This window comes from Agelaius phoeniceus, chromosome 3 (assembly GCF_051311805.1).
Source record: "Agelaius phoeniceus isolate bAgePho1 chromosome 3, bAgePho1.hap1, whole genome shotgun sequence".
Classification (NCBI taxonomy): Eukaryota; Metazoa; Chordata; class Aves; order Passeriformes; family Icteridae; genus Agelaius; species Agelaius phoeniceus.
The window spans coordinates 115,464,949-115,492,162 of NC_135267.1; the positions used below are offsets into that span (position 1 = coordinate 115,464,949).

The 27,214-nt window shown below is 43.9% G+C and overlaps 1 protein-coding gene across 5 annotated transcripts in view; it reads left to right on the forward strand.

Moving 5' to 3' along the window:
- Nucleotides 1–27,214, forward strand: part of PLCB1 (phospholipase C beta 1) — a 327,471-nt gene that overhangs the window by 84,000 nt on the left and 216,257 nt on the right. For all 5 annotated transcript variants that reach the window (XR_013181595.1, XM_077176289.1, XM_054629483.2 and 2 more), the window contains exon 3: nt 5,746–5,814. Coding sequence is in view for 4 of the 5 variants with exons in the window: in XM_077176289.1 (XP_077032404.1) it covers nt 5,746–5,814 (69 nt within the window). In the remaining variant the exon portion in view is untranslated. The remainder of the gene's footprint in view (nt 1–5,745; nt 5,815–27,214) is intronic.

Genomic DNA, 27,214 nt, shown 5'->3' on the forward strand with positions numbered 1-27,214 from the left:
GCCTTGCTGAAGCCCCCAAGTCTTTTGGAATTAAGAATTGGTGACCACCAAGTAAAGATTATCACAAGTTCAAATTTACAGATAATATATTTTGGGTAGTAAGAAATCTTCTGTTCTCATTCTGTTCAAGTGATTTTTTGAAGAATTTCCATTCTCTGTGATACCAAGCCCCGTGGTTCTGCCATTGTTCAGAAGGGCTCATCCAGACCTAGGGAGCCATGTGGTCCAAGCAGGGTTTAAAGCCATCCCTTCTTGTTTTCCAAGCTGCTGTTCTGTGTAAGAGGAGCACATCTCTGTCCTTTCTCCCAGTTCTGTCACTTCCTGCCTCGGGGGATGTCCCCTGCCACTGCAGCACAGAGCAAATGGCAGCAGTGCTCCCCAACTCCTTGGGGAGCTGCTGCTGACAGAAACTCCCCTCTGCTGGACCCTCCTCTCTGGGGCTTTGGAAATTCCCTGGAATGTGGGCATTGGAACGGGCCTGACGGGGATGAGGCTGTGGGGATTTTCTGCCAGTGCTCGCTGGCCCAAAAGGAAAAGCCTGCAAAGCTTGGATTCTGAGTGGAGCAGGGGAGGCAGCAGTGTTTGCTGTGATTCCCCTCGTGAACAGCTGTGCCTCTCACCCAAATTTTCATTCCATGTGCCAGGGCGGTGGATTTGTTTTGGGCTTTGGATTTTGTAATAGATGTTTAGAACACAGAGAATTCAGAAGCCACTTTAACCAAGTTGAAATTTCGTGTGTTTAATTGATCCTTGAGATGTCAGTGGCTACTCTAGGAGTAAGAACCTCTGTTCCATCATTTGAGTGCCTTGCTGCTGTATCCATCAACTGCAAGGAGCTGGAAGGAGGTCTGGTTGCTGTGGGCAGATTGGCAAGTTTAGCATTAATAACATAATTTTTCATTTTTTTCTTTGAGAAGCGTGTTGGGAAGGTAGCAAAGTACTTTGGGCTTGTGAAGGACAACTGTGCAGCCAAGAGTTTGGTGCTGTTGGGGAGAGTTCTCCTGTTGATGGGAGGTGTACGTGCTGCTCTGCTGCTGCTGTATTGACACAGCCCATCGTTCTGATGCCCCATAATTGAATTGTGTGCTGCCAGGAGGAGGCATGGAGACAACTTCTTCAGGGACTGTCTCTCTCTCTGGTGGGATGCAGCTGATGAATTCTATAATGGCACTTTTGGGGAAGCACAGCTCCAATTACAGTCATTGACAGCCGTGCTGTTCCTACTTGGAGCTGTCGGTGCCGGTTTCTGTGAAATCACTTTCACCAGTCCTCCACAGTTTTCCTTTGGGATAAGGAGACAAATTGCTGTGTTTCATTCAATTTATTCTCATTGATAATAAGGAAAAATAGGTATGTTCTGAGCAGGGGACTGATACATGACACCCCCTAGCTCTGCCAGCACCCTTTTGGAACTGGCATTAGATGTTCAATCCCATTGTGGAGAAATTCATCCTAGAGTTAATCAGAGTGTGGCTGATGGATCACTGTCCAAACCCCTGAGACCTGAGTGAGGTGTGTTCCATAAGTGGCTGTAAATGGATACATTTCTATACCTATTTACCTAAGGCAGTTCTTTAGCATAGCTTGGAATTCCTTTGTAACTTGCAAATTCTTCACACAAGGGTGGTCAGACACTGCAGTGGGCTGCCCAGGGAGGTGATGGAGTCACCATCCCTGCAGGTGCTTAGGGAAGGACTGGAACAGAGCATTTGGTGCCATGGTGGTATTTGGTCAAAGGTTGGACTCAGTGATCTCAGAGGTCTTTTCCAGCCAAAATGGTGCTTTGATTCTGTAATTGCTCCTCATCAGATTCAGGTATTGTTCGTAATGTTTTCTTTCTGACATATTGTTCGGACGGTGGTCATGTGATTTTATTTAAAATATCATTTTTAAAATGTTGAATTAAATAAATATAGCACAGAACTGCATACATTTTTTTCTTCCAGAGATATTCAGTGCTTTCATGTTCAGAGAATGATATAACAGAGACTTTCAATATTAAAGCAGTATTTCATTTTGATTAGCTATTCTATGAAGTTTATCTCAGCAAATTGGCTTTGCCCCTTTGAAAACTTTGACCAGATGTTGCCATCCAGTAGCAATAAAAGGTGCTTGTTTAGAAAGCCAGCTTAGTTTTCCAAAGTTTATTTTGCTAGCAGTGCATGGACCAAACTTTGAAGGCAGTCTTGTGTCTTCTAGTAGACTGACTGGTAATAGTCAGAAGAATTAGATTGGCTTTCAGGCACACAGTTTCTTCTTCAGATTTGAAACTGTGAGGCCCCAGGTTTTCCAGCTAAGTGGAAAATGAGTTTACAGAGTTTAAATGGTTAGACCTTCTCCCTGAGTGGCACTGGCTGAGAGCTGTGCCATACACTGGCAAAAAAAGAACATCCAGCCAGAAGGGACATGCAAACAGAGGCTGAGCAGTTGAGGTCAGAGCAATACACCACTCCTGAGCCACAATGAGCGCCTGCAGAAGAGTACAGTTATTTTGTGAGGGATGTCTAGAAAGCAGTTGGCTCTCTGGACTAGCCCTGCTCTTGCTGGGTCTCCTTGACACAGTTCTGGGAGGTTCTGTAGTTGATCCTGCCCTCAGCCCTCCCTGCTGCTGGCTCTCCAGTGGTATCCAGGAGAATTCCTGCTCTGTGGCTCGGCTTGTGTCACAAGCACGTTCCCAAGGCACCATGACTCAGTCAGCAGGCATCATTTTGGGCAGGTTAAAATAGAAGTGAGCCAGATCCTCAGCTGGTATAAATTGGTGTTATTCTATTAAATTCAGATGGGCCTAATTACAAGTGCTCAGGCAGACACTGAGGGTTGCACAATCCATTGCTTTTGTGAGTGTGTGCTCAGCCATAAAAGTGAGATTGCACAATGCAGCCCTCTCTGAATGCTCCTCTGTCTCGGCTGCTAATTGAAAACAAACATGGTAGGATTAGTAACTGCTTCACTCCAGATTTTTTATGTTATGAATGATTGGAGGGATCTTCCACTTGCATTAAGAGATGTTACTCTATTGCAGGGTTAAGTCCCAGCAGCAATGACTGGAGGTCTCTGCAAGTCCAACTTTTCTCTGTTTAGAGGATTTGCATTTTTCTTTCCCCCCATGTGCTATGGCTTCCATGCCCCCTGCAACACAGAATGTGTTTCCAAGCCTGGCTGGAGGAAGTCATTAACAAAACTCCTGTTTATTTAGGTGGAGGAGGGCTTGGGCTGTTCTGCTGCACAGGAAATGGGGCATTTCTTTGGCCACTGCTCAAGTGTATTTTCCTTGTACAAAAATCCCCCTGCGTTTTGCAATAGGGAAATAGGAAATTGTATTTCCTCTGACTTGCAAGGAAGCTGATCTCTGCCCTCTTAATTAGCTGTTTGAAAGATGAAAGCAAGTGCCTGGGGTGAAGGAATTCCAGGAGGTTTCTTTGAACCAAAGTACTAAGAAATGGCCCATTGTGAATTTTGATTTATCCAAGCCCCGGCTGAACGCTGCCTGCAGAGGCACTTCCATGGAGGCAGGTCCTGCTCTCATCTATTTATATTAAATGATGTTGCCAAATAGGGATGGAAATGATTCTGGGGATAGGATTACAAACCCTGTGTTGTCTGCCAGAGAGGTAACAGGGCAGGAAGGCCATGAGGTGCATGTTCAGGGATCAGCCTTTCCCACAGCCCTGGCAGCTGGGCTGAGCCAAGTAGCCCCACAAAATCCACATTTCCCTTACTCTTAGACTGCCTGGTCAGTTCTTGGATCCTCAGGTGGTCACATTTTCTGCACATGGCTTGGTGGCATGCCAGCAGCTTGAAAGCAGTAGTCAAAACTCCAAACCAGCCCTGTGCCCGCTCATCCTCCTCCATCTGGGAGGATGCAGACCTGGGCAGGGCTGTTCAGGTCCTTGGGAGTGCTGGTCATTGCCTTTCCCTCTTTTTGTGTCTGTTTTTCATGTGTGCTATTCCACTTAAAAGGGTCTGTTTGTGTTAGGGAGGTCTAGTTGCAGTTTTGTAAGTGACTAAATTACTAATTCAGTTAGTTGTTCTTCTCTTTTTAAACAACCAAAATACCAGACAAATAAAAAAAAAAACCTTTTGAAATTCACACTGTGTGGCTCAGCATCTGTGTGATCTGTAAGATCCATTTTTCTTCAGCATACTTAATTTCCCTCATGTGTTTGCTGCTAAAGCCTTTATTTTTAGTGCTTCTTAGTCCTTTCAGTTGGGGAAATTTGATTTTGATGATCTGCATGTGCCTGGAGCTTCTGTGGAACATTTCCCCATGGGCTTGAGACCGACCACTTTGGTGTGTGGGTATTATTGGGTGTTGTAAATGTAATTCCTGTTTCCCACCGGAGTTCTTGCTCTGAGTATGATGAACTCAGGTAGCTCTGCCATAGTTTTCATTCCTGCCAGGATCTTAATGGCCATATGGATTACCTCAAAGTTGAAAGGACTCAAAGCCCTCCAGTGCACTTAATTGGGAATTGTTTTTATTTAAAGTTTCACCTGCACTGTCAGAAGAGTGCTTGTGTCCATATGCCCTGAGTATTGGTGGAGTTTGGGTTATTTCCACCTTTTATCTCCCTGCTTCTTTCTAATCTCTGCAAGTTTTGATACTCTTGTCCTCTTTCAGGCAAGTGAGAGTAAAAAAAAACATCTCAAAAGCGCAGGTTTCCTCTAAACAGGCTCCATGAAGAGGGGGGAAAGTGTCCATGGAGCTCAGCAAGTACTAGAAGAGAAGGGAGTTGGGATTGCTGGGGGGCAAGAAGGAAATGTGGTGAATGTGCAGTCACGTGAAAATTTGTTGGTGCAGTTTGTCTTAGTAGAAAACAAAGCTCTGCAAGAGCTGAGCAGGAGTGGGCTCCTTAAAACAAAAAGTAAATCAGGATCCCAAGTAACCCTTAGCAAAATAACATGTCCATCAATTTTTTTTTCCCTTTTCTCCTTGGAATTGAAAAGAAAAGGAGTAATGGCTTTGTCCAGCACCAAGATTTCGAGTTCCCTGCCCAGCAGTGCAGTTACTGCTCTGGAAGCTGAAATGCTTGGCAGTGGTGTGGCTCTCCCTGCAGTGTGGTCACACTCCTGCTGGGGTGTTTCAGACTGGGAATCACACTGCTCCAGCATCCATCCTCCTTCCTAAAGCTCAAATCAGGCAAAGGGCATTCTTCATGTTGCCTCCCCTTGTGTGTAAGGGAGGGCAAGAATGTGCCCAACAGAAGCTGTCATGATGTGCCAGCTTTGTTGTATATCCCATAACCCAAGAGTAGCACACAAGCTATGAAATGCCTGTCAGAAACTGCATGTGTCTTACTGAGTAGCAGTCACTAAAATTGTTGAACTTGGTTATCATTACAGATAAAACACTTCTTGGGGTTTATGAGCACTTTTCAAAGTGTTCTGGCAATAATAAAGCAGGTTTTCTATTGCAGAGGCAGGGTTTTCTGTTTGTGACACTGCCTTTTGTCACACTGTGACAAGCATCAAAATGCTAAAATTGTATTAAAAGGATTAAACCAAAAGCACAGCAGCTGCTGTTTAGCAATGCAGGAAATCAGCTTGACTCTCATGGCTTCTGTGTAACCTATATATCCTAGGAGAGCTGCACAGTGCTGCTGTTGGAATTGCCTGGGTGCACCTGAGCTCTCCTAGAAGCTGATCTCCATTTGCACTAACAGATGTGGGAAGTGGGACACTGATAACACAACAAGGCTTCTTGAATCATGTAATAATTGCTTGTTTTGCAATTTTTCCTTCTAGGAGACTGAGCTGCTGGATATCAGCCTTGTCAAAGATGCCAGATGTGGAAAACATGCCAGAGCTCCCAAGGTAGGAATTCTTGCTGTGTGCTTTCTTGTTACATTGATGACCTGGATAAAAAAGAATGGGAATTATATGCAAGAATTGAAAAGAAGAAAAAAACCTTCCTGCAGCTAAAGGGAAGTGTTTTGACTTTTCTTTGTTTAACACTGTTTCTGTTGAGAAGTGTTGGGATTGTTGTTGTCTTTGGATTCTGTGTGTAAAATCCGTCTGGAAGCTCTGCTGGCAGCACAGGAGCAAAAATCCTGGTTTGTCAAGGTACACTTAGACAAGTTCTTGGCTTCCCTGGTGGCAGGGAGCTGATATTTGTTTGAGTCCATGTTGTATTTTGTGCTGGTGATTTTGCTCTTTCAGTGCCTCCTGAGGCCAAGGAGCAGGATTTGGGTTTGTTTTTTAAATTGCTGTCAGAGAGGTCGGGATATCAGCTCCCTTTGGGTTTGCCCTGATGGATCGTGCACTCATTTCCAGTCTCTACAGACAGTGGGCTGTAGATACAAGCTCTCTCTGGTGTTTTTGTTGGGGCAGACACAGCACATGAGAGGAAAAGCCCAAGCACTCAGCTCTGGAAGCAAGAGAGTGCCTCAGGGAATCCCAAGAGTGATAGGAAAAAAATGAAATCTCCCAGGGCCTGGAAAGTTTGGCCTTGCTGCTGCTTAGCCCTGATTGAACAGACCAAAAGAATGTTTCCCCCACTCTCATCCTGGGGGAGGAATATTCCTGGGTCTGGATGACCTCTCTTCCTTGGAGCCCGGGGCCCAGGCACAGCCCCAGGGACTGCTCAGCCCCCTGAGGGCCATGAGGAATGGAAGAGGTTGTTTTTCCCTGCCAGAAAGCAGTTGTAGTTATCTCTGAACAGACTATTCATATCTGGCTTTCAAAGCTCTCCATGTAGTGCTGGCAGCATTTTAAAGGCTGAGTTATAATTGAAATGCAACAGAAGTACTTTATGACATCCACATTAATACCAAATGAGTTCACCATGATTAATGGTTCTATGATGAATAGCAATAAAGTATTAACAATGTCTAGAACATTATTTTAAAATGCTACCTGCTTTACAGAGGACATTCATGTTCTTCTAACAAAATGTTTTTAGCTAAAATTTATGCACAGCTATTGCCTTGGTGACTTTTATTTATTGGGTTACATAAAGGCTGGTTTTGTTAGAGCACGTTTCAGCTCTGACAGCAGTGGCATTAAACGAAGGGTAGGAGAAAATCCCAGCTCTCAGGGTGGTGAAATGCACCACCTGTGTGAATGAGCAGCCTTTTGTCATTGATTTGTGTGTGGGCAGCAGCTAAACAGCCCCTGGGCTGGCTCTTGATGGCATCTTGCAGATGGTGTGAGCTAAAGCTGCTCTGGGGCCAGTGGTGCCAGCTGTGCTGTGACCCTGGGCTGGGGCTGGGCACAGGAGCAGAGCCCCCCGTGTGTCACTGAAGAGCAGCTGAAGCTCAGCTTTACAAGGCTTGCCTCCAAGGCAGGTGGCAGCAGCAGGGACTGCACACAGGTTTCAGTAAAACCCCTGGGATTTTGGCTGAAGAGCTCTGGGAATGGAGGGCACTCACCAAAGCTTTTCAGGGGCTCTTTTCCACAGCTCTGCTTCCAGCTGGGAGCACCCCCTGCTTTTACTGTAAACCAAGAGACTGAGGTGACTTTCTCTACATCACCCCACCAGCCTCCTTCTGCCCATGATTTTGTACAATTTTTATATTAGGTGACTTCTGCCAGTTGATGCAAATTTTTTAATCTCTGTTCAGAATTCTAAGGGTAGATTTCACCCATGGGTTGTCATTACAAACTTAACAGGAATCTTTAAACCTCATTTGGTGTATTTCTGATCTACTGCTGCTTTTTGATAGAAATAAGTGTCTTTTTAAATAAGCCTTGACTTTCTCATTAAATAAAAAAGAGTAATTCCTTTTTACTTTTATAGTAAGCTAAGTTTCAGTGTTGTTAGCTTCACCAACAGTTAGTTATCAGAATGTGTGAGGTGTGCTGTCACACAAGGCCACCAGCAAGAAATTATTTTAGAGGACTGTAGGCAGTCCTGGTTTCCAAAACTCAGTCTCTTCTCATGCTGCATTCAGTGCACTGCCATGAGTATTCCTAATTTCTGAAAAAGGAATGAGAAGCACAAAGGGTTTTACTGTTTCTCTTTTTTTTGGTTGATATTCATAGTATTTTCCCCTAAGTCCAGTCCCATATGTTTTGTGGTTGTTCTTGCATGGTTTTTGCATCTTCCTGGGTCTCTCATCCAGCTGGTCTGGTTGCTTTCTCCATCCCCTCAAGGTTTAGCCTCAAAGGTTCCCCTGCAGGCACAGAAGTGCAGCTCTCACCCTGCAGTCCTCACATCAATGTGGCACCAGCCAGGAGCTGAGAAGACATTTTTGGGTGCTGCAGTGGATGTGTGGCTGCCCCTGAGCAGGGCTGTTGCAGGGAGGGCAGGAACTGGGGATTCTAACCATGTAGAAGGGAGTTTTTAGGCACTTGATGCTCAGGGGATGAAAAGCAGTCTACTGAAATGACCCTGAGATCCTGAGAAGCTCCAGCATCTCTTTCTTTTTGCACATTGTCAGGGATGGCTCCTTCTGTCTTCAGCTGCTATTTTCAGAAATGGTAACAGAGTTTTCCATCTCAATGCAATATACATGCAAAGGATGGTTCCTTGGTAGGAAGGCAGAATCTCAGGCAGCACAGAGCCCTGCAGCAGAGCTCTACACGAGGAAAAAATTAAAGTCATGTTCTGATGGGAACAAGAAAAGACACATTAATTGTGTATGTTAGGAAGAAGTGCCTCCATTCAAAGTAAAATGACATTTATGAAGAAGTGAGGGAATTATAAAATGATTATCAGGACTTTACTTTTGAAGTTTGTATTAGAATCATGTAGGAAAGGGAGCAAGAGGAATTTTGGGAGCAGGAGAAAATCATTAGTTGTGATGAAGCAATGTTTTATTTCCCTTTATTTGCACATTACCTGGTAAGACCCTCTCGGGCTTTGGTTTGATGTGCAATCTGAGGCATCTTTTCCCTTGTAAAGTTCAGTGACAAGGTCTGCAAAATCAAATAACACAGAATGTGCTTTTGTACTAGGAGGCATAGGAATAGCTATGAATATTCACATGCCTTCTGCAAAGCATGGAAGTGCCTCTCAAAAGAGTGCCCGTGCTCTTTAAAGGGAGCTGCAGCTAAAAATGTCAGGCACCAGTAAATACTGAGAAATGAATGGTCAGGTGCTGAAAATTTGGCAGCTGCAAACATGTTCACAGGACTAGGGAAGTCACACTTTTTTCCCTCTTGTATTTACTTTAGCCAATAACAGTTTCTATGGAAACTGAAATCTTAAGCAACTATACATGTTTTTACTAGTGAGAAGAAATATCAGGATTAGTTGACAGGGAGAAGGAAATAACTCCATGGTAAATGCTCATATTGAAAACTTCTGATGCATTTGATCAGTATGTTTTCCCTTAGCATCCTGTTTTCCCTCATAAATCATTCAGCAGGAAATGAATTCCTTTAAATAACATATACTGTGAAACCTGTAGGAGATGAAATTATGAATGATAGAATCACTCTCATGCCAAGATGTGTTTAGAGAGTAATCCCCAATTTTAAAAAATCTCGTGGCTCCCCCGCCCCAAGTTTTCTCACTTTAACAAGCGAGCTTTACAGAGAAAAATAATTCAGATGCTTGAATGTCAGAAGTTTGCCAAGGCTCCAACTGCTATTTTAATATCAGCACCAGCCTGTCTGTATTTGGTGGCTTTTCTTGAAATGCTCGAGCGAGATGGTTTTGGACCTATCTCAGTTGTAATGCAAAAGCTGCTGTGGAAGGTTTGCTGGCTTCTAACACATCCACAGAGGAAAAGCAGCATTTCCTGAACTAGGGGCTCAGGAGCTAAAAGGAAAACTAGCAAGGGACATCTAAATCATTGTTTAACTGACAATCAGGTGGTTTTGGGGGGCAAAGAGGATGTGCAAGCCCATTTGAGTTGCCAGAGCTCCCTGGGCTGCGGTGTTTGCCTCTGCTGCTGTGCGCTCCATGGCCCTGACTGGGAGTCAGTGGCACTGACAATCGTGCAGGGACATTGATGCTGTGTTTGTAGCACCCTGATCAGACTGCCTGTGTGACATGGCAGATGATCTGGGTTCTTTCCCCTCTGTGCTCTCAGTCCATGCCCTGGAGCAGCCAGCTGTGTGCAGGGCTGGCACAGGACAGCAGCACACCCGCTGCCCTCTGTCACCCTGCTCAGAATGTCTCCATTCTGCCTCAAACGCTGCTGTTATTTCTGTCTGCTGATAGAAATGCATGCTGCTTTCCCTTCAACAACCTTGGTGCTAAATTAGAAAATGTAAATTGTGCCGAAGCAGTGTTCTATTTCTGCCAAAAAGAAATAAAAATGGAATGTGCACGCAGCTCACCTTCTTCCCACTCACCTTGGGGATAACAGCGACAGCCACAAACATCCGCCCCAAATGTGTTTGTTCTTTTACATAACTGCTTTCTTTTTTTTTTTTCATAATAATGATTGAGTTGCATAAACATTTTGTCTAGGTTGAGTTTTACTTTATTAAGGAAGGTTAAGATGAATTTCTTTGTGTGATGTTTGGCCAGTGCTCAGGTGGAAATGGAAGTGGTTTAAATGCTGTGGGCCCTGAGAGTGAGGGGGCTTTTCCTTGGACCCTCCAGTGGCCCAAATTGGTGATTTTATTCACAACCTCTAGTGCTTGGGGAGCTGGGACCTTTTCAGCAGCATGTCATTCACTGTGTAACTTAGCTCTGTCTGGCCAGCTCATTGAATTCACTATTTACTAACATTCAGGCCATGGCAGAAATCACAGGGTTGTTTCCAAGGCTTTCACAATGAAACATTTCCAGAAAAAAATTAATTTTATTTTTGTCCCTGCTTGCCGACTGTTTCAGTGAGCTTTCTGAGCTGGTTGGTTTTATACTTTTCTTTGTTGTATTTATAAAGCCTTCATCTTTTTTTTGTTTGCCAAAGTTTGCAGTGCAAAGCCTGTAATAAGAAATTCCATATTTCAAGAAGCACAGAGGCATCTTACAACTGTAATTTTAAAGCTTGACATTTAAATTTGAAAAGGTAGGCCCTGCTCAATTAAATACGTGCTATTTGAGTTCCTGAAAGCACTAGAAATTATTGGTAAAGCTGTGCTTTAAATGCTGCTGCTGCTTTTGGATAAAGCTGTGTACGTGCACAATTTGTTTTTTTTCTTTGCCCCTTTTGGTATGAGCAGTGGTGCTGCCCAATGGTCCAGGACAGGGATGTCTCATTCCTGCTTTCCCAGGTAATGATGCTGATGAGCTGAGGGTGCAGCTGGCACAGCAGGTCCTGTCACAAACCCCCACGCCCTGTCACTCGGCATAAACCTCACCTGAATCTGACAAATGGCATTTTTGCAGCAGCTGGCACAACATTTAAAAATTGGTTGGATGACAAAGTCATTTTGGAGGCACTTGAAATGATGCTAAGGTGTTGATACTGCCTATCAATTTCTAGTATTATCTGTTTGTTACCTTGCAGAACCACGTGTTACCTTTTAACTTGCATCAAGATCACAAAGTCTTGGGAAAGCACAGCCCTAGTGCAATGCTAATGCAAAAACTAATAAATGGAATGTTGCTGTCTGTAAGAATAAGGAATGCTCCATTTAGCCTGGCATGAGCACTCAGTCTGGAAAGAATGTTAAAATTTTTAACTGGAAAATGTAAAGGTACTCAATAACTGAACCATGCTAGTCTTTGCTTCAGAGCCATAATCTCCACCTAGAAATATTTCATAAATATTAAAGTTGATATTTTAGCAGCAGTGTGGAGAGATCTGGTGGCAGTGCAATACCCTCGAGCTTCAAATGTAGGATCAACAGACTCAAGTGAAAATGTCACAGCAGATGCATCTCTCTGCAACTGTTTAGAACAAATGATTAAAATTTTCCTGCTTTATTGGAAACCAGCTTGGTGATTTGTCATTACATCCCTTGGCTTGTAAACAGCCCTTTGGAGAAAGCTGTCAGGTTTTAATTAGTTGCAAAGGTTTGATATGCTTGTTACTATCTGCATATAAATGGGGTTTTTGGGATCTCCTGGTGGAGCTGTGAGGCTTTTTGGTCTGTGTGTGTCCCCAGGCATGGCTGTACCACTGGGATGCCCCAGCTGCACCAGGCACCTTGTAGGGCGTCCTGCAAAGAGACCTCAACCAGTATTCCTGGGAAACATTTCAGTAGGAATATGAGAGCAGGACCAAAAATTCAGCTCCAGGTAAGGCAGTGAATGGGAGCAAATGTGAAGTGCAAAGCAGCAGCAAACTATGGATTTCCAGGGTAGTGATATCAATATATCCATGTTAAACCCATTCTTCCAAAGCAAGGAGACTTGTTTCTTTTGCTTTGTCTGCTGTGGATGTGCAAGAACATGGGCAAGTGCACCTAAATATCTGCCTGGGGTTTTTAATACAGTAGCTTATTTCTGAAACCAAACCAAACAAAGCTCCCTTCCTATTTAATTATAAATGGGATTATGCTACCAAGTACGGCTTGCAAATAGTTTGTTTTTAAATAAGTCCTGGGCAGTATTTATGTGGTGATAACAAAAAACCTTCCAGCTGTATTGAGTGTGAGTTGCTTGTCTGTGGCCTTTTCAGCTCTGTTACCTCACAAACTAATCCTGGTTAAATAAACAAAATTATCAGCTGTTGCCACTGGGGAGTTCAGATACTCCTCTGCCACTCCTGGGCTGGTAATGAGCCATCCACAGGGGTGTTCCTGCAAAATGGATGGCACAGGGAAGCAAAATGGTTCTCTCTAGGCCAGAGCTACAAGAATATTTTCTGAGGGCCAAAAGTTGGCTTAATGCATTGTCCACCCCTTTGTGATTCACAAGAACAAAGTGCAGTGAATTCCTGGTGAAAACTGCTGTGTGCAAAGATGGATACATGGTTTAGGAGGGTTTTTCTTACTGTGGAGGACACTGTGGGTTGAGCCTTTGCAAAGAGAAGCGTTTCTGCAGCTGCAGACTGGAGGAGTGGAAGCTGCTCATCCGCTCCTGGCTGAGGCTGACCTGCACTAGCACTGCACAGAGACAGGAGGAGGAGCAGTTTCTGCATCTGGATCTTCTTCCCTGTGGTTCACAGCACTGGGAGGGTCCAATACCCTTCATAAGTTGGCTTTAGGTGGCAAAAGTCAGGTCTTTGGTGGGAAGGTTGAGCTGCAGAGAAATCCTGTTTGTGAATGTCCATCTGTGTGATTCTTGGTGAGCAGAAGCCGTTTTAGGGGCTGGGTAAGAAAGCAGGTGAATGAAACATTGCCCAAACCTAGCCACTCCAGAGTATGAGCTTGCCTTCATCCCCCTCAGTTGTTGAATGATAAACCAGCCTGAAATGGGGAGAATCTTACAGAAATACTGACAGAAATGTCTCAGTGCTCTGGGACTGTGGTGTGGTGCCAAAAGGGACAATCCCACACTGATCTTACACAAAGGTTCAGGTAGCTCTCCATTTAGTTGGTACCACAGTCCTGAATTACCAAATAGCACAGAAAGAGACCTGAGTGTGTTTCTGTCAAGTGCAGCAATCTGTTAAAATGCAGGTTGGCCCTTTGAAAGACATATTTAGGTTTAGGTTTTCTGAGTTACACTGTTTATCTGGAGGAGTTTGGATAAAGCACAGTTGCCTTACTTTGCAGAAGAAATCCCCTTGGCTGGAAGTTTCTTAGGGAGTTCCTGTGATATTTTGCTGTATCCAGTTTCTTTCCTGTCTTTTGGAATCAGAGTGAGCTCAGAGATGTCATTTAGGATCAGGCCTGGATGGAAGCTGATACTTTCCCTCCCTGTCTCCACATCTGGGGCTCATTCCCATCAAGGGAGACTGATTTCCACTTATCAGACTTCCAATGGTGGTTAAAAGAATGTTATCAATATTAAAAGAACATATCTTCTCCATATTATTTCCAGGAGGAATCCCAGAACAAGTGTCACTATAACTTGCAAATACTAATGCAACATGCTCTTGTTTGAGTGCATGAAAGTTATGTCCAGTCCTGGTGCTAGGTCAGTGTTAAAACACAGTTTACTGCAACTGGTAAGTAATTGGATTTTTTAAAAAAATACTTCAGAGGAAATGAGATCTTTCTGTTGTGTTGAAACACAGAAAAATTATTATCAACTCAATCATTTTTATAAGAAATTACTGTGATGGAAGGTTCTGGTAGTTCAGAGGAGCTGTGCTGATGGTGGGTCTGACTTGCTATGCATCCCATGCTGATTTTCCCTTTTCTGAAACACATCCAGTATTGATAGTGCCATAAGTGAAATTACACAAAGACTTTTTTTGTTCTTGTGTCTGCTCGGAGTTAACCTCCTTCCTCTGAGATTAATGAAATACATTTAAAATAATTTATGTGAGAAATTGTGTGCTGTACTTGGGAATGTTTAGCGTAAATGGCTTCAAAATGGTGTTTGCTAATGAAGTGGCAGAAGCACAAAATCCGTGCTAGGTAAGGTCATGTGTAAAGGGGAAACATTAATCTTGGAAATAATGGTTGTAATTTGCATGCTGTTAAAATGCTTAAGAAAGGACAAAACTGAATTCAGATAAACTAAAGCATCTGTGTGAATGGCTACCCTCATGCTGAGAGCAATGCAAGAGGCTGATGTGTGTGGGGATAGCTGATGGAGCTGTGGGAGCTGGGATCTGCTGGGATCCTCCCAGGGCAGGGGGCTCTGCTTTGGCTGCTGCAGGGAGCCAGGCTCCCTTCAGAGGGTTAAGGATCAAAGCAGCACAGGAAGGTTTCCTGCAGCACATTTCTGGTAAAAAAGTCTAAACCTCCGTATGGTTATTTGGCATTTTGGGAGGGCAGACTGGTTTAGCTATCCCAGTTAGCCCAGTTTTGCTGAGTTGTTCCTCGCTAAGGACAAAGATCCCTTTCTGCCCTTGCTTCCAGAGCTGGCTCCAGGGATCTGCCCACGCTGCTGCTTCCATGCCCAGCAGCCTGGAGCTGCAGCTCAGCAGTTTCCCCCTTCCTCCTCTGGGTTTGCACCCCCTCAGAGCACACTGACTGTGCAGGGGAGAATGTCACCTTCCCCAGAAATATCGATGTGTTTGGTTGGGGCAGTGGTAGAGTGTTCCTTTCCAGCCATGGACTGTTACTGCCAGGGTAAATGTGCAAGGTGTTGGACAGAGGCAGGAGGGAGGGCGGGACAGGAGCTTGCTGGGGTCTCGTGGTGTGTGTATTTTAGCCATGAACATTTCAGAACTGCTGCAGGGCTTTGACTTAGCTTGGTTTTGGCTGGAAGAAGAGAAGTTCTTCTGGAGCTGCTCTCATCATGTCCTTCAGAGTTTCTGGGGTGCTTTGGGAGCTGAGGCTGCTGATGCTGTAGAGTTGGAATCTGATGAAAGTGTTCAAGGCCAGTTTGGATGGACTCTGAGCAACCTGGTCCAGTGGAAGGATGTCCCTGCCCATGCCAGGGGGCTGGAACAATGTGGTCTTTCAGGCTTCTCCCAACCCAAGCCATTCTGCAGTTCCCTGATGCCCTTGGTTGCACCTTCTCACAACTGATGTGTTCATCATTGCGCCGTGTTTGTCCCTGTACTGCAGAGTGGCGGCACTTCTGCAGGTCTGAAAGGAGCCATTGCTGCTGGAAGTTCCTGTAGGCATCACTGGATATGATCTAGCTCCTTTTTAAGACACTTGGAAGTTTGTGGCAGTATTTCAGTTGTGGGAAGTGATTTTGTTTTCAGGACTATTTTTTTTTTCAACCTGCTGGAGTCAGGAGAGTTTCAGATGGTGGGAGGAAAAGTGGAATTATTTAACTGTTGCTTACATAATAAAAAAGCAGAACTTGCAAGCTGTGCTTAGGTCTCCTCATATTTTGATGATGCTTGGCTTTTCCTTTTGGTTCATAGTTAAAGTATTCTCTGAAAGCATAGTCACTTGATATTGCTAATTTAAATATTTGCATGTGACACTTGCAAATGATGTAATTAAAAGGAACCCTTTACTGGTGTTTTTAGGAACCAGATACCAGCTTGATTGAGAGCATTTAAATGTTTGAAAGGGAGCTACTGTGTTTTCTGCTTCAACTGAAAACTTCTTTGGACGAATTATGGGTGCCAAGGTAGAACTTACCAGGCTGTAAACAAACGTCACACAATCTCTGTTAGCTTTCTGCCATCTGGCAAAACCCAGTGATTCTCAGACAGTCTTGTGCTCTTCACAGCAGTGCTGTGCTTGGCAACGCGGGAGGAGCTGCTCACAGCTGGCAGTGCTGCCAGGCCAGGAGGAGCTGTGCTGCAGGAGCCACACACACACAGGTTCTTGTCCTCTGTCCCTGTGTGCCCCAAGACAAACCCTTCTCCTTGTAGGGGATGGGGATGGGAGGTTCCCTCCCCTGCTCCCAGAGCAGCTGCTGGCACTGTGGGTACGTCCCTGTGGCTTCAGGAAATGTTGTGTTTGTGAGCTGTTGGAATATTTGCAATAAGCTGCAGATGAGCAGTTCAATACCTTTAAGCAAACTGAGGAGGTTGTGCAGCTCCACAGCAGGGAGGACTCGAGTGAGCACCCCCAGTGCTCCTGTGCAGGTTTGCTCAGTGCTGTTTGAGTTTCCTGTAGCAATCAGCATCCACTGGGAACTCACTTCCTGCTGGAAGAGGGAATTGCCTGAGCTGGGACTGCAGATGCCATGGAAGGGAAGTGGATTCCTGCCCTGCCTGCCTGTGGAGCCTGATTCATCAAGGCACTTGGCATGGGCTCCAGGAGCCTTGTAGGAAGGAGCCCTGCCATGACCAAGAACTTGTTTAGCACATCCAGGAAAGGTGTGATCCCAGGATAAGAGCTGGGAGACAAAGTGTTGTTTAAAGAGAAGTCTATATTAAGTAGCCAGAACTAAGATGAGTGATGAGAATGTAGAACTGTTGTCAGCAGCTTTCCCCTGAGTAGGAATTGTGCCTGTTAGTCATGCAGTTTATCCTGGTGATAGATTCAAAACTATTTGCAAGATTATTTAGGGTATGAGAAAAAAAATGCACTTTACTCTTTGAGCTATGTCAAATGTGATACAAAGCTATTTGATCTAAAGTTATTTCAATTGTAGTTGAATATTAGAGACATACTTAGAATTCCAATGTGCTTATAAACCAGAGAAAAAGATGAGGAGAGATGTTTTTATTTGCATGAAAATAGTGAACCCCTGATGTAGATGCAGATGGATATTTTCCTTTGGGTGTGCATTGTCTCTTGCTCCGGGGAGTACAGAATTGAATTGCATGAATACACAGTTCAGTCTGGCCAGATGAATGTGCTACAGTTGTTCTACCTGCTGCAAATAAGAGAACTGGAGATTAAAAAAATGGTAAATTCTTGCTTTTCTCTGCTTTTCTGCATGGGATTGTGCTTGATAATTGCAAGGACCACCTTGCAGGTGTTAATCCAGGCTCTGTGGTCTCAGCAGCATGGACACACAACAGAAAAGCTGAAGGCACACAGCAAAAGCCCTCCTTGGAGCCCATGTGCCCAGTTGTGCAGGGAGAGAGCTGAGGAGTGGATTGCATCCTCCCCTGAACCATGGAGACAGCTGTTTACACAGCCAGAGTAGTGTTTGTCACAGGCTTTAAACCCAGAGCTTATTCACATCAATTGCTGCAAATCAGAGCCCATGGGCCAAGCCAAAATCTATTTATAGGGCACTTATCAGTAGGTCACGTGTTTTCCAGTTCCCCTGGTGGTGGAGTGAGCCCACCCCCAGTGAAATACAGAAATGCTGTTCTAGCTGGGCCTGTGAGCAGGGGCAGCACAAACACTGGGGCTTCCTTCCTTCCTGCCTCCAGCTCTCTGCTCTCCCACTGGGCCATTGCAGTTTGGGGGATGGATTGATTTTGTTTGGGTTTTGGGATCTAGAAGGCCTAGAAATGTCTCAAGGAAATGAAAAGGCAATCAACAGGCAAATCACCAAAGGAAAGGGGAAAAAAAACCAAAACTGTATTTCAGTTATTTATTTTTGAGATGTGCAGCAGGGTTCTTTAAAATTCCCATCACCCAGAGGGAGCTGATTGGCTTCCTTTTAATTTTGCTTCAAATAATAAAATCTTAGCTTGAGAAGCCGACTTGAGTGGGCTCTGCTCATCCAGAATCTCTCTTTCCCAAGCCTCTCTCAATACTGATTAGTGGATATAACAAAGGAAAACCTCATCACATTGCAAAAAACTGGGCTGGCTGGTCACGTCCTGTGTGTGTGAGAGAAAATAATGTGCAGGCTCAGAACAAAAGCACTAATGTTTGAAACCATGGCTGGGGAAGAAATATGATGGCTTATTGTGTTTGAGGAGCTTTCTTGAAATGCAGGGACGAGTGATGTGGGCAGCAGCTGGCTCTGGTTTAAATTCTTCTGCAAACCCTGGCCTGGGAGGGCACAGTTTAGTCTGGGCACACAGAGCAGAGCCAGGCTGCTTCATTCTGCTGGGTTGGTTTGGTTTTCAGCAGAATTTGATGTGTGTGTTCTGATTTCTTTGTATTTCTGCATTGGGAGCTTCATTAAAAGTTGCATTTTAACAAATGTAGAATAATTTTTATTTGTTAAGTGTGAGAATGGAATGAGACAAAACCAGTTCTGATGAGCTTCTTTAGCAAACAGCATCACAAGGGAGATTTGGAGGAAAATTCATATATAGTTTAAAATTCCATATTTTAGAAGCAGTAGTTAGTTATGAATTTAAATATTTTGCAAATATTTCTGTTGGTTTTCTCATTTTAAATATTTGATATCAGTGGAAATCATCTACATTTTTCTAGACCAGAGACAGATTTCTAGTGAAACAAATTGTTGTTTCTTAAATAAAAAAAAAAACCACAGAGTGGGTACAGTTGGAAGGGAGCACAGTGGGTCATCTGAGCCAAGCACAATCTTTTCTATTTCTGACTTGAAATCTGTTTCTATTCGTTGTTTATTGATGTCACAGAGAGGAGTGCTGTTACAAAGCATGAACTGTGCTGGCTGAAATAGACTTCTTTAGAAATGTGGGAAATGGTTTTGTCTATTTCCCAGCGTGCCTGTCATCTGTTAAAAGTGGCTTTTTCTCCTGAAGGGAAGGGCTGGGTGGTGCTCACATGCCTTGTCTGGCGGCACTGAAGTGTCAGCAGCTGACTGCAATCGCATTGTCTTGGAGAGGCCAGCACAGCCCGGCCAGGGGACACCAAACTGGAGTGACAGCCAGCCAGGGGACGTGAGAGAGGTGGAAATGGAGACCCCAGGGAGAGGGCAGAGCTCTGCAATCACACTTGAGATGCTGGGAGTTGGTGCCAGCCCTACAAGCACTGGTCATGGATTCTCAGCCCGTGCCAGGACACACTCCAGGCAGAGGCACCGAGCACCAGGGAGCCCTCAGGGCCTGGGGAGCAGCTGAGATGTCTTCTCAAACAGCATCTGGCAAGGCCTGGACAAGATGTGGGGGCAAAGAGCTCCTTGTGCAATCTTAGCAGCTGTTTGGTTTTTATTGGGAAACAGCTAAGCCAGGAAAAAGTCCAATAAGCAGCAATTAGTAATGCTGGTGCAGTTTTAGTGCACTGATGTATTTATTTTCCTACTCTTTCTACATCTGTATTTACTTAACTCCTAGCTGGAGTCCAAACAGTTGCTCCTTTGAAGGGGTTTGAAGTGCTGTGTGAAGCACCTTCAGCTATGGAGTTCAGCTGATGTTGGATTATTTCAGAATCACAGCATCATTAAGGTTGGAAAAGAGCTCTGAGGTCATGGAGTCCAAGCTGTGGCTGAGCCTTCACCACATCAACCAGAGCAGAGCTCTGTGGGCCGTGTCTGGCCATTCCTTGACCAGGGATGGTGACTCCATCGCCTCCCTTGGCAGTCCCAACCAATGCTGAACAGCATCTGCCATGAAAAAACTCCTTCATGTCCAGCCTGAGCCTGGTGTAGCTACACCCAGCCCAGCAAAGCATTTTTACCTAGTGTCATCTCGTTTTTAGTGCATTTAGTGCATTTGTCCCTTTTCTTTCGTTTTCCCTTTTCTTGGTAGTCGGTCTTGTTTCTTGAAAACTGTGTGTGAAGTCACCCTGAGCCAGGAGCTCAGTTCAGTGATATGCAGCCTGCAGCACTGCATGTCTGTGCTCTGGATCCTGCATTAACCTGTAATCAGTTTAAATATGGTTTATAATCTATTTACAGTTTCATTCCTTTATCTAGGACATGTTTCTTTGAAGAAGAATTGCGTTTGACAGCGCACTTCATGTTTGAGAGCTGAAATCCGATTTGTCTGATCCTAGAAAGCTGCTGCCATGTTTCTGTTAATGAAACCCTCCTGTCATCCTGCTGCCCAGAGCAGCAGCAATGACCACTAACCCTGCATCACCATCTCTCAGCATGTCACAGCCACAGCACCAGGCAGGTGGGGAGATGGATGGAAACAAATCCCTGCCCTCCTGCCTGTTCTGCCCTTCTGAGCATTGCAATTCAATCCCATAAATATTTGCGTGGTTTTTCTTGGTGTATTTAAAGCCCAAACTGTGTCTGCTTCTGCAGCTGCGTGGCTCTATCCTGACATTATTTCAGGGATGAAAGAGCTGCCTGCCAGTGAAGGATCAGGATGTGTTATCTGCAGTACTATCAGTGTAGCCTTTTTGCTGTGCTCTGTAATGAGCTGCAGGCTGGCAGGCCCAGCATGGAGAGCGTTTGCAGATGTGTATGTTTTGTTTAGAAGTTGAGGAGCAGAATAGTTATTATTTTGGGATCTGTGCCTAATGCAATTTCCCAGTAGTAACTAAGTCAGACAGTGCCCTCAATATCTGTTTGCTTTTTATGCAGTGAAGTGGGAATAGTGTGGATATTTTAAAATGGGAGTCAAGCCCTAAGCAGGGGCAGCATTTACAAAGGCATTTGTATTTGTGTTACTCAAGTATTTCTTCTCCATTACACTTTGCTAATGACCGTTCAAGTCCTTTCCAAGTTTACATTTCTTCAATTTTATAGGTCTTATTTATAAAAAATAAGCTCTAATTCATTCTTTCCTCCAACAACCTTTAAACTATGGGAGAGAGTACTTGTAATTCTAAGCAAATCTTTCATATTGGAATAGTAAATTGTTCTAAACTGATGATCTACTGTAGAGCTTAACCTTGGTGATCAGTGAGGAGTTTATGTAATGTCTCATCTGTTTCTCCTAAATCTGGGAGGAAAATCCTGACAGCCTTGTCACATTTGCTTTCCCTAACCTGGAATATCTCAATCTAATTGTGCATCTCTGAATCATCCCTTATTTTTTCTCTTGGAGAAACAGAGATTGTTCTTAACTGTCAACACTCAGGAAAGTGGAACTGGAAGACCAAAGGTTCCTAAAGCTTTTCAGGAGGCATGAGAAAGGTTATCTGAATAAACTTTTGTGCTACATGCGTGTCTGATAATTGAAGGAGGACACATCTGCTGCCACTGAGTTGCTGCTCTTGGTTTGCATGACTCCTTGGCTTTCTGTTCTGGATTGTTTGACATCAAATACAGATGTCTTGGAAGGAGGAGCTGCAGGAAGGCATTGCCTGACAGTGAAACACTGGAGTTGGAGCTGCTCTAGTTCCAGCCCCAGGCTCAGAGGATCTGCAGCAGCTGCAGATAAGCAAATGCTGCAGTGGGTCATGTTATGGCACTGAGAAAAGGAACTCTGTCAAGTTTGTGTCACTTTATCAAGAATGTAAAATGTCCTGGTAGCACAATTTCCTAATGGAGCTTTGCCTGTTCCTGACTGAGAAATGGCATTCACACCTGGGTACTGGATTTTCTGCATTAAGAAAAAAGAAGACTGAAGAGAGCCAGAGCTGAAATGTACTTTTTGGGAGAGATGCTGAGTGAGTGAAGTGGACTGGAGCTCAGTTGCCAACAGAGCAGAAAGCTCTTGAAATCATCAGCCTGAAAAGATGCTGGACCTGATGCTGTTCTATTCATTTTCCTCTCCACCTTCAGCTTATTTGGTCCTGTTTTGAACTTTCTTTCCTTGGCAGAGGTCTCTGCACAAGTGTAGAGCAATTTCTTCTGCAAGCAGCTTGACTGGAGCCTCTGTGGGAGCAGCACCCTTCCTTGCCAGGGCCATGTCCCTTTTTGACAGACAAGCACAGTGTCTTTAACAAGCTACCTCAGCTGAGCTGTGGTATTTAAAACAAGGTGATGGCTGTACCTGCAAGCAAACCACACACAAGGATATTTCAAAACCTCTCGAGTGAAACAGTGGCTAAATAAACACTGCCCTGGGTGCAGAGTTAAGGGCAGTGGAGAGAGTCCTTCCTGCAAATGCTTCTCTCTCTTCCAGGCTCCAGAGAGCCAGTTCCCCTTGCTGTCCCTCCCTGGGTGATCTCTGACACAAAGGGTGCTGGTAATTAATCAGGGACTCTCTGTGCACTGAAGGATGTGCAACCACGTGCTGATTGTGCAGGGATAGCAGCAGTGGAGGGGGCTGTGTGGAGAGCATGTCACACAGAAGGTTACACTGCCTGGCAAGAATAGAGATTCCCTGGTGCTGAGATCTGACAACCTGAGCAAGTTGTCGAGGAGCAGATGGGGTCTGAGGAGTGGAAACTGGATTTACAGAGAGAGAGCCTGGAACAGGAGTTTGTTCAGAAGTGCCAGCAGCTCTCTGCTTTTGATGAGCCATTCCAGAACATGGGAGATGCAGCTGCTTGGGCCCCCCTCCCTTCCAGGCTGTTTAATTTCTCCCAGTGCAGTGACTTTGTGTGTGCTTTAAAAGCCAAAGACACACAAAACATCAGCACTTTCAACACAGCTCTGATTGCATCCCTGCGTTTTGTTGTGCCACTGTGTGTTCTCCTTGGAGTGCAGTTCTGGAGCTTTGGGGTTTAATTGCTTTTAATTGTATCTAGAAATCAAGTTCTTAAAGTACTAATAGGTTGAAAAAGAGCTTCTTTTTATTTAAATTTAATTTCAAAGCACTTGCTTTTCCTGACTGAATTTTCATGTTAATGCCTGGTGGTTTAATGAAAAGATCTTTCCTAAGATTTACAAGCAAGCCAAAGTTTATAATGGAAGTTCAGATAAGCAGCTGAGCCACAAACTTTGGATAAAATAAATGCTTACAAGTCAGCTTTATTTTGTTTCTGAGCCCCTGTGCCAGCTACAAGAATTCTCATCAAAACTATTTTAACAGAACTCAGAGCATGACTAATACTTGGTGGGAAAGATTTGTGCAAACAAAAATGGCCCAAGGAGGTCAGATCTGCAACAAAATATTTAACAGAATAAAATCCCTAACTTCTCATGCACCAAATAACCTTTTCCCCCAAGGAAAGAGTGTTATGGCTTCAGTGTAGGAAGTGCAGCACAGCCTTTTTGAAGCACATCACTGACCAAAATGTTCTACATATTGGAGACATCTACAGGGAATGCATTTTTAAAATTGAATTATCATGCTCATGCAAACTGCTTCTTCCAGATAAACAAAACCAGACAGGCTGTAAGCAGATTATTAAAATATTGGACAATTAAAGCAAACTCTCGGAAACACAAACAATTTTGTGTGTTCTCAGTTTAACCTAAAGGCTGCTACCACAAGTATATGTAAACCAGACCTTGTAAACATCTGAGCTGCACAAGTTCTGGTGCCCAGCAGCAATTATTCAAGACTTGAACTTACCTTAGAATAAAGTTTCCATCTGAACTGAGAGCTGGGAGTTGGAGTCATTTTGTACCTGGGCAGGAGCCCTCAGCATCATGGAAAATCAGTGCTCACAAGCAGCAGAGATTCCATGAGCTCAGTCCTTTCATCACAGAGGTGTTGGCTGCAGTTTGTGTTGTGGGGAAGCCAGAAGGAGAGGAATTAATGGCTCCATAAGTTATCCAGGGCCAGGCTCTGTATCCAGCCCTGGGATTTCTTCTGAAGTGGAGATGGCAGATAATGACATAGAAACAAGGAGTGTGCCCAAAGCACCTTTACAGCCTGTCCCTCTGAGCTCAGGGAAGGAGGAAAGCTCTCCTGTGGGAATTTGTTGTACAGAGGTGTGTCTACAGCTTTGTCCAGTTGTTTTATAAAATTCTGTGCAGCAGGGCCGTTTCTTGGGGTTTATCTGTCTGGATAAAGTACAGGATTATGATATAAAGCAGTGCTGATGCAGTTGGTTTTGCTGCTTGATTTTGGTTTTAATAGAGACGATTTAGGCTTTGCTCCTGCTGCTGTTTTGGCTATGTGTGCTTATGCTGTGGTTCCCTCTGGAAGGACTGGTTTAACCTCAGTTTGCCATGTTTCCAGGACTCAGCTGGAGCTGTAAGGCTGCTCCTGGTGGTGCCATTATTCCCCACGTGGTGGGAATTGCAGCATGCAGGACTCCACAAGTGGCTGAGCCTCAGAGGCAGGGGAGGGGCTGTGCTCAATCCTTCATGTACCTCTCCAAAAAGGAGTTGATGCTTCCCTGTGGGCATCACAAAGCAGCTGTGGAGTTGTGTGTGCCCAGAGCTCTGGGCTTGTACAAATCCCTCTCTTGGGCCTCACTAGCTCCCAACCCAATAACTCACCTGGAAGCACAGCTCCTCAGAAACCCAAGGGCACATTCAGCTCTTGGGAGCCTGATGTACTTCCAGAGGTTTTGCTACAAAAATTTGGGTAGTGAAAGTCCTGTCACAAACACAGCTGTAGAAGCTGCTCAGTTCATTTACTGGTAGGAGCATGTGTTCTTTGGTGAAATGGTTTTATTGGCAAAATAACTTAATATGAGCATCAAACTGCCTGCACTGAGATGTCTGCTGGTACCTTCCAGCCAATACCCAGGAAAATGGAACTGGAAAACCAGAGGTTCCTAAAGCTTTTCAGGAGGCATGAGAAAGGTTATCTGAATAAACTTTCATGCTACCTGCGTGTCTGATAATTGAAGATTGGCAGACCAATTGGAAAGGGCCACCTGCGACTGCTGAGTGACAGAACTGAGAATTAGTGCTCCCAATATACAAAATAGGAGGTTGTGATTGATTGCTGCTGTCTCTTAAACAAGGAGGAAGATCCAGCAATCCACACTAATGGACCTGAGATACTGAAATTAAATTTAGGAGTGAAAAATGCCCTGGCTCATCCACTCAGTTGTAATTGTATACTTGCAATTCCTTCATCTGGACTGGACCTAAAATATGTACTTTGGTGATCAGATTAAATGAAATTTTAATGATCAGCTGGGGTTATACAAAATGCTAATTAAACCCAGGGAAGTCTATTAATATAATTAGCCTTGGGACAAAACAATTTAAGAACTGGAAACATTATTTGTAGAGTCCTGTCATTTCCTAAGTACAACATTTGAGTCTGGAGACAAGAGACAAAAAGTGGACTTCTTTTTGAGTGTATTTTTTATATGTTTTGTATCTTCTGGGTGTCTTTACTTCACTGCTGACTTCTGGCACCAACATGAGGTAGCCCCGTACATTTTAAGCATTTTAAGCAGCCCAAAAAGGAACCCCTATGACTTGGTTTGAAGAAATGCCCTCTTCACCAGCAAAGGTGCCTGGAAGTTGAGTGGGCATTGGAAAACAAAAAAAAAACAACCTCAAATACCATTTGGATTTATGTTACTCTTCTCCTGTCAGATCATAAGCTTGAAAATGGGCTTTGTAAAGCATGGAGAGCACTTTTTGTGCTTTTTCTGGGCCCCTGTTTTTAATGCTGGTTGGATTGCCTTTCCTGTGAGGACTCTTCAAAAATAAATTTGTATTTACTTCATCCTACTTTTAATTCTACGTTTTAGGAAACGTTTAACTTTCAAATTTCTAATGAAATAAAGAGAAGAAGGTGTTGGATTCCTTGGGCCTGGTGGAGGATGAATAGTTTGTATTTTTGGCTTCCAGGAATCTAACACAGGCTCTTTGGCATTAAAGAGAAAATCAATGATAATAAAAAAATCATTAAAAGGACGGTAAGACCTAATAATCTTCAGGTGTCCCAGACAGCACTTGCAAACAGGTTAAAAGCTGGAGTTTAAACCTGTAAATAGTTCTTTTTTCTTCCATCACTGACAGATTGAAGGTCACCTGTGCTGTGACGTGGCAGGCATTTCTTTCTGCCAGATCAATACCACTATGCAAGTGTTCATGCAGCATCTTTAAACCCCTTTGGCATCTCCTTCTGGTCTTTCATGCAAAGGGCAAATGCATGAGGCATCTTATCTGAGCTCCTGCAGATCATTAGAAAATGTTTTATTTTAGCACTGGGGAACGCCGTGTCCTTAAATATATGTGTGAATTGTACTGAGGCACTTCTGGTCTCTGTTCTTAAGCTGAGATGATTCAAATTGGAAAATTCCATTTTAGGAACTTCAGATGAAGTTTGAGAAGCATCAGAGTTACTTGTCTGGAATGCATGTTTCAAAATTGAGCAGAATGTAAAGATTAGCATTAATGTTACTAATTCAGAACAGAATATCAGTGTGAACTGGTGGGGTTTTCCACAATTTTTCATATTTAATACCTCCATTAGACCTCAAGGTTAATTTAAGAATCCTGTCTTCATAAAACCGCTCAAAAATGTCTTTCAATAAGGGTATATGAGGGCTATGTGAGTTCTATATAAAAAATAACAGTTTTTTACACTGCTGAACTATTTCCTGTCCCTCTGCTGGTTTTGGTTTGATGTACAGGTTGGCATTCTGCACTCTGAAGTGCAAATGAAAGAGTGAGAGAGTGAATTTTGGTTTCTGTTACAGACTGAGGTGGAGCCCTGTGATCCATGCAAGCCCTTGCTTTGTCTTTAGCTGCTGTAGGATGGAGCAGCAGCAGCAGAGGAGCTCCCTGTTCCTTTGGGAAATGGTGCAGGGCAGGCAGCCCTCTTCTGTGGGGCTCTGTAAACACAGGCAGGACTTTAATAGAGAGCCCTGGGCTCTGCCTGGCTCACCATTAATCTTTGAAAAGTAACTAAAGCTGAACCTCAGACACAAGCAGCCACAGAATCAAAAATTCACCAGGGGTTTTCACAGCAGGGTGAATAAATGTGCAAAAGCAGCCCCTTGTGAAGGAGTTTTATGCTCTTACTGCTCCCCCCCACCAGGAGATGCTTAACACTGCTGAACTGTTATTAAAGAAGTGTATGAAGAAATTAAGGAAGTTTAAAAGCAAACAGAGAGGTAATGAAAAGAGAACTTCTGAACCAGATATGTCTGTTTATATTGCAACTGCTGGATGAAGATTTGTACCTTAATATAGGTTCTGTTCTTTATATAGTAATTGATTATTAAATTTGTCCTTTGTGGAAACCATTCCTAAGGGAAAAGGAAAAAATAAATCAATCCCATGCTCATCCTCTTTGAATATCAACAAAAGCATGTTTGAGCTGTCAGGGTGTCTGTGCCTGATATTAGTGACCCACTGTAAATATATACCTATATAAAGTATTTTAAAGTATATAAAGTATAAAGTATA